This window comes from Nestor notabilis, unplaced genomic scaffold, assembly GCF_000696875.1.
Source record: "Nestor notabilis isolate BGI_N333 unplaced genomic scaffold, ASM69687v1 scaffold18194, whole genome shotgun sequence".
Taxonomy (NCBI): domain Eukaryota; kingdom Metazoa; phylum Chordata; class Aves; order Psittaciformes; family Psittacidae; genus Nestor; species Nestor notabilis.
In genome coordinates this window covers 1-7,115 of record NW_009925367.1, presented here as the reverse complement: position 1 = coordinate 7,115, position 7,115 = coordinate 1, and the positions used below count along the sequence as shown (strand labels likewise).

Below are 7,115 nucleotides of genomic sequence, written 5' to 3'. Positions count from 1 at the left end.
CAGGATGTTAGCTGTTTGACCCTGTGGCAAAACTCCTCCTAGCAGTTTGTGTAAGAGCCATGGAAAGGTTAATAACCTTGGGAGAAATTGGTGCAAAGAGGGTACAAGTGGCCTGTTACCTCCCTGCCCATGGCAGGGGGGTTGGAACTAGAGGATCTTAAGGTCCTTTCCAACCTAAACCATTCTATGATTCAGTTTTTATGCGATTGATATTAGCCAGCCCCAAAATAAAAGCAATTCTAACAGTCTTTAAATATTAAGTCCTTTAAAATTCAGCAGCCTGCTTGGATTTGTTTTTCTGTTGTTTTGGTTTTACTTATTCTATCGCCATATTCAAGGTTTAACTGTTATCTAAACCACAGAGGAGTTGAGGATTTGACATTTCCATTTGTCCCTGACTTTTATTTCATGGACATCTTGCTTCTAAAATAGAAATAAATCTGGCTGTGAAGAAGCATCTCTCAGAGATAAATATCTGTTAGTTCAATCTGCAACTGGTTCGTGGGTTTGCAGGAGAGGGAAATAAATGTGCAGTGCTTGTTAATGAAGGTGTTAAAGTCTGTAGATCTGTTGAGTTGCCCCTTGATAATTAACCCTATACTCCTGGAAGCTGCTCATTGTTTTTGTTTTATTGGATGTCAAGTTGTTTTTAAACAAAATATGATCCACAGTGATTTCACTTTCTTGGTTTTCACCTGGTCCTCATTGCCTCATGACCTCCAAGAGTGAAAAATGGAACATTCAGTCAAAATCTTACTGTCTGTTCCTGTGCTGTTAGGGACCTGGCCTTCTCTTCTCGTCTACTGGTGTGTAAAAGTTTCATCCTTCTCTTGCTATGGCAGGATAACAACCAGGATGGTAAAGATTTTGTGGAAACAATATAGCTGCTGCTAAGTGGTGGTTCTGAAATGTGAAGAAAGGAAATGAGGAGACGTGGATGGAGTCCCTCTTGTTTCCTTGGGATTCAGACAGCCTGAGGAGAGGCTGGGGAGGACTGTATCCAGCCCCAGAAGCAGGTAGGGCAATATGTAACATTCTTACCAAAATTGAAGCTTTGAAGTAGTCTAGAAAACAGGGAATAGTCTAAATTCCTCCAGGAATGACACAGCAAAGAGCATTTGTGATTGATTCTGTCCTCCGATATAGAACCAGAGGGGTATAGAGTTTGGCATTCCCTTATGGACTAAGAAACAGTAAAAGCAGATGGATTCCCTTGGCTGTGTAACAGTTACCTTGTCCTTGCTTGCAGTGATAGCCTGGTGGTGCAAGAATTCAATGTTCTGCTTATCGCCCCAGCAGACGTTCAAGCATGTCCTTCATTGGATTAGGCTGAGGAATGCTTTGTGTTTGCTTTTTATCCACATCCATACATCACTTATTCCCACGAAAGCTTTCAGGAAAATGTGACTTCTGTGTCTGATCAGCTGTGTGCACACCAGTGGATGCAGCCACATGAAATACTGTATTGAACAAACATGATATACTAAGCTGCTGCAGGCATGGCTGGGGGCAGAGCTCAGGGGGCACGGGCTCGTGTGGTAGACACTTGGCAGCACTGCTGCATGGGTTTGGAGCTTGGTGTGATCCTGCTGGGGAGCAGGCTGGTACAGGGGTGCTGCCTTGGCTGGGGAACAGCACGTGGGGATGGGGGGGGTATGCTGCCTCAGATGGCACCCTGACAGCTTGTAGTGCCTCCTCATCAGGAACTGCAAGAGTCATGAGACCATTTGCTGAGTGGGGATCCCGTGTAATTCATGTCTCTGCAAGACATCATTGAAAGAAATGCTGAAAGGACTAAATATTTCTTTGTTGAGAGTTGGTTCTCATTGAGATGGGGTCTAGTTTCCGTTTGTAAAGATGTTATATACCTTCCCCCTCTTTGGTATGTGACTACAGCAGCATACCTCCCTTATCATGCAAGATAATGCTTCCCAAACAGCTTGAGTTTCATTATGCAGTCGATTGTCTTTCAGGATGCTGGTGGTGTGGTAATTTTTTAAGCACTCTGCTGCAGCTAAAGTAATGCTGCAACAGGCCAGGTTTCAAGAGGTGGGCCTTTCATACTAAAACATAGTTTAATTTAGCACCTTCCCTGTTAGTTACACAGAATGGTCTGGGTTGGAAAGGACCTTAAGGTCATCTAGTTCCAACCCGCTGCCATGGGCAGGGACACCACACACTAAACCATGTCACCCACGGCTCTGTCCAACCTGGCCTAGTTCAGTGGGTTTTAACCACCTGAACTGGATGACATTTGCCTACTGCTCTGCAGCAGGTAGGTGGCAACCAGCAGCACACCCCACAGTTTTGGGGAGCAAAAGACACGATAGCCAAGGCTGTCAAACACTGGCTCCTAATGGAGTGGCTGGGTGATAACTGGCATCAAAGTACAAAAGTGGCTCCACTCACCTCTGTGCTATTTATTAGCTGTTGGGGGGAGGGACCCCAAACTGCCCTGGCACAAAATACCTTGTTTCAGAATATGTCAAAACTGCAGCCCCCACTGCAGCTACTCAAGCTCTGAAAAATGTATTTCATTACTGTCCTTTCCTGTTACCTCCCAAGTAAGGCTTATTTATACTGTATCTAGCAATGTTGATTTTGTAGCAGCTTGAATGGAAGGGAGAAAGAAGTACCTCTTAACTCCTGCTATTGAAGTCTGAGGAGCAGTAAGTCAGGCAGTGATTTATTTCACCTGAGATGGGATCAAAACATTTCAAGGCAGTGTACGTTTAGGCTGCACTAGGTCAATGTATGCATACCAACTTTGAAAGCATCACTAGGAACAGAGGGTATGAAGTCCAGATTCGTGTATTCCTACATGAGCAACCTTGACTCCTTTTCCAAGGCAAGATAGGGCAGTTGGAAGTACGCAAATGTGATTTGGGGAAGTCAGAGATCTGGCCTGAGATCATGATCAGTAAAGAAACTTGCTCAAGGGAAGTTACTTGTTTTCTACTGGCATAATTCAGCGAGAGCTATGTAAGAAAAAACATGGGTATGAGTAGTACCAAGCTGCTTTCAGATGGCTGTGGGATAGGCTGGTTGTGGCAGGGTTCTTTGTGAGCCTTAATCTTCCAGCATACCAGCACTCAGCTATCGCTAAGACAGAAGTTACACGTGTTATCTTAAGATAAAGCTCAGTGTGCAAGGGCAGCCAGCTGAACGACCCTCCACCACTGCACCTGTGTGATAACCATTTTAAACTCATCTCCCAACTCCATGCAAGTTTAGGGGAAACAATGCACTACTCCAACTGAAGCATTTCAGAGAGATGAGTTCATTAGATAACTGAGACTCAGTTTCACTGAGCAACAGCAGAAACTGAGACAGAAGCAGAAGAGTTTCAGAAGTTTATTGTAAAGACCTTTACACTCTCAGTACAGAGATAAGGATATAAAATGATGTTGTTTGGAATAATTAAGGCTGGTTGGTGGTGGTCGTCTGACTTTCACAGTCCAGTGGAACTCAAGCAAGAGCAACTGGTTTCTGACTGTACATACTTTTATTTGTGTTCCGTCATTACAGTGAGATCACAAGTTATTTCAGAGAATCAGTGCCTGTTTATTATAAAATAAAGGACATTATTTACATGATGAAAGAAAAATTTCAGCATTTTAGTGGAATGGATGACTGAAACTGCAACAGGTTTAGTCCACGTATTTCCCAAGAATATCACCATCTCTGAACAAGTAGTAGTCCTGTAAGGAAAAGGAACATTAGTGCCTGTTGTACGGGCTGGTTTGCAAATACTGTCTTGTTCTGAAGTCAAGGCTACCACAGTCATGAAGCACAAAATTAAAAGTGAGCTAACCAAGGTTAGCTGCACAGTCTAAGAACAACTTATTTTTGTTCGTAAGACCCCTTTGGGAAAGCTACCATGTTACTGGTTTTAGTAGTAGAAAGTACAAGAACCATTAGAAAACAATTCCATAAGCTTTCCCTGGCAAAAGCAAGGATACCCTCAGTAATTTCAAAGCCTTTTTGGGCCCCTTCTAATAGATGCTTGGACCAAGAAGCCACTTGATCCACCCAGCAAAGGTCAGGCCAGAGGTTTCCTTAGTTACCTCCATTTAAGCCAGGGTAGAAGTAGTGGGTACTACAAGTACCAGAGGCTGGCTGGCTGGAGCTGTCCCCATGCTGCTAACACTATGAAGTAACTACAGGATTTATCAGTGGCAGTGTGACACTTTGGGAACCAGCTTACATCATTGCTTTCACAAAGCTGGGATACTCACCTTATCTTCTAGTACAATTTTAGTACCGCCATATTCCGGTAGCAAAACTTTTTCACCAACTTTTACACTCACTGGCTGAATCTCACCATTCTGAAAGAATAAAAGCAAGCCTTAGTTTTCCACAGCAGATGTAACAGAACCCCTCCGAACTACAGTGAGCCATCCACATACAAAGCATTCAGGAAATCACAACTCTGATGTATTTTACTTGTGCAGTGAAACTAGAAGACCCAGGTGTAGTAGGAAGACAAGCCACCAGTCAGTTGTCAAGCACGGGAGCCCTGCAATGTTTAGGCAGTAAAAGCACAGTGTTTTTCTGAATATAACTGATTTTCATTTAGTTTTGGGTGCAAATACAACTGTGAGGTCTTTGCTTGACAAACTAAACAGGACTTCACCTAAAGAAAAAAACACCCAAGAGACCTGAGAAATTAAGTGACAGACCAAGAAATTTCCTTCTCAAATGAAGGGAGTCCATGTCCTTATTCCGTAGCCAAGGCTAATTTCTCCCAAGTGCCAGTCAGAAGCACCTTCCTATCTTATTGTCATCACTGTTGCTGACAAATCAGTTTAGAAATACCTGATTAAGTTTAATTGTATTTTTGTAATATAAAGAAAGCATTAGCGTGTTAAGTTAAATATTAGCATCATTTCACAATACAAAGGTTTAGAATCAGATATGATACAAAGCAGTATGACATGTATGGAGGAACCCAGAGCAAAGAAAAAGCCCAAGTCAACATGCCCAAGTTGAAATTTAACCTGGTTTCCATTATCACTACTAACTGAACACTGCTTTGGTGGGGAAAAAACCTGATGCTGAGGCCCCCAGCCACTGGCAGCTTTGTGAAGATGGTCTTTTTTTTATGATCCCAGATGCATATTCCACATCCAAATTAACAGAAAAATAGTATTTGACACATTGATTTTGATTCCTGATTTTCTTTTGTCCCGTAAGCCTGATCCTTATGGACAATGGTATTCTGCACAGCACCAGGCAGTGAACGCTGCACTGTGGGATGGCACCCTGCTCACAAGCCACAGGAATTCAGGCCTGTAATCATTTTAACACGGAAGGCTGCCGGGGCTTCAAGGTTTTGGCTGAGAAGTGGTGCAGTTTAAAAGGCAGGCATTTTCCATGTCACAAGTGATCAAAGGAATGCTGGAATTCAAGGCCTGAGCCACTCAAGAGAATTTGAGGTTTCTACCTCCTCCTTGAATCTGTAGTTCCAACTTCAGTCATCAGTCATCCATTGCAGTGAGCCACCGCTTACACCGCAGCCATTCCTTCCTTAGGATAACATTCCAGCTTCCACCACACCAGTTACTAATCCTTCCCAAAAGTAACGCCTCAGGATATTTACCTTTCCTCTGGCTCCCGATCCAACTGCTACTACTGTTGCTTGTAGCACCTTCCCTTGAGCTTTTTCTGGAATCATGATGCCTCCTTTGGTTACTGTCTCAGCCGCACATCGTTCAACCAGAACACGATCAAAGAGGGGAAGGAATTTCCTAAATGCTTTTCCTGCCTGTGGGAGTAACGTACATCAAAACAAAGGGAATATTACCACAAAACAAACTGAAATGACTGCTTTTTCAGTTTAAAAAGACTTTTTTAATAGTAGCACGCAAAGGCCACCTTCGATTGCATCAGAAATTGCTGCAGATACAAGCAGATCTGGGCAATCCTGACAGCAGAGCCCCAGGAAGATGTACTGCAGCTGGGGAAGTGAACCAGCACCACATGGAGCAGCTGCCGCCTCCTCCTCTGGCTGAAAAGCTCCATGGGTTTTAATCCCAAGACCTCAGTCACTTTAGGTTTGTGAGCGTAATTATCGATTATATAAACCGTATTTATTCAATTCACAACCAGATTTAATGATGATTAAGGACCCTTTGAGACAGTTGTGTTTTTAACATTTAGCCAGGTACCTCATGTCAGTCTTCTCAGGGTACGTTCAAGCCTCAGCAATTCACACCACCTTAGTCTGTTGTGAGAGTGCTGCCACTCCTACTGACTGCTACAGAGAGACTCCAGCTTTACAAGGACCTTTAGCTTTGAGCCCCTAAAGAAAGGAACGTAGGCATATTTCTATATTGACTGCTTCAGTATCTGCCTCTGCTGAAGCAGAGATTGGGGGGGTTGTTGGTTCTGGTTGAGTTTTTTGGGTTGGTTTTGAGGGGTTTTTTTGCAACTACTTACTGCCACTTGGCTGATCTCGGGTAGAGCAGTCTAACTCCCATGCACTAGCTAAATGCAAGCACTGAATCCCAACAAGCAGAGATCAGAAAGAAGAAACTCGCTTTGATTCAGGAGCAAAGATATGGCGACTGGCCAAGTCACATGGAGACAGCGCTCCGCTGGACAGGTACCCGGAGCCCACCCGCACAGAAGCGGCTAGAAACAAGGGCCTGGCATCCACATACCTTTTACCGACGCTCATCAACACACACAGACACACTTTAAAATTGGGACAAGTCAAAATGACAGGTAGATCTACATGAAAGAGGTGTGTCCTGCCAGCTAACGTTATGCTACAGTAATTACATTATACCACAGGATGATCGCCTTCATCCCGTGCAGATGAGTTCTCTGATCCTGGGGTTTCTTTTTAGAGGTGTTCTGTGTTTAACAGCAACGAGCAGCCAGACTCATGACCGTAAGCATTCTGTGCTAAGTTTTAAGAAACGCTATTTCCTCACTTTAGCAGGATTATAAGAATCAAGTATTACTGCAATAGCGACCGCAACTCCGCCCTTACCCCATTCCCCTTCAAGGTCTCTATGAAAGATTACGAAAAGCAGATTGAGCGCCCAAGCCCGCAGGCCCGAAGGGCTCCTTTCTGCTCCCAGGCGCCGCGGCCAGCACCGGGGTGC

At 44.0% G+C, this 7,115-nt stretch overlaps 1 protein-coding gene across 1 annotated transcript; it reads right to left on the bottom strand.

Moving 5' to 3' along the window:
- Nucleotides 1–3,342: 3,342 nt before the first annotated feature.
- HSPE1 (heat shock 10kDa protein 1) lies at nt 3,343–5,915 on the bottom strand. The gene is made up of 4 exons (XM_010013035.1): nt 5,878–5,915; nt 5,603–5,767; nt 4,239–4,328; nt 3,343–3,701 (listed from the first exon to the last, which is right to left on the bottom strand). The coding sequence occupies exons 1-4, from the start codon at nt 5,887–5,889 to the stop codon at nt 3,651–3,653; spliced, it is 318 nt and encodes a 105-aa protein (XP_010011337.1). The 5' UTR covers nt 5,890–5,915; the 3' UTR covers nt 3,343–3,650.
- Nucleotides 5,916–7,115: the final 1,200 nt, after the last annotated feature.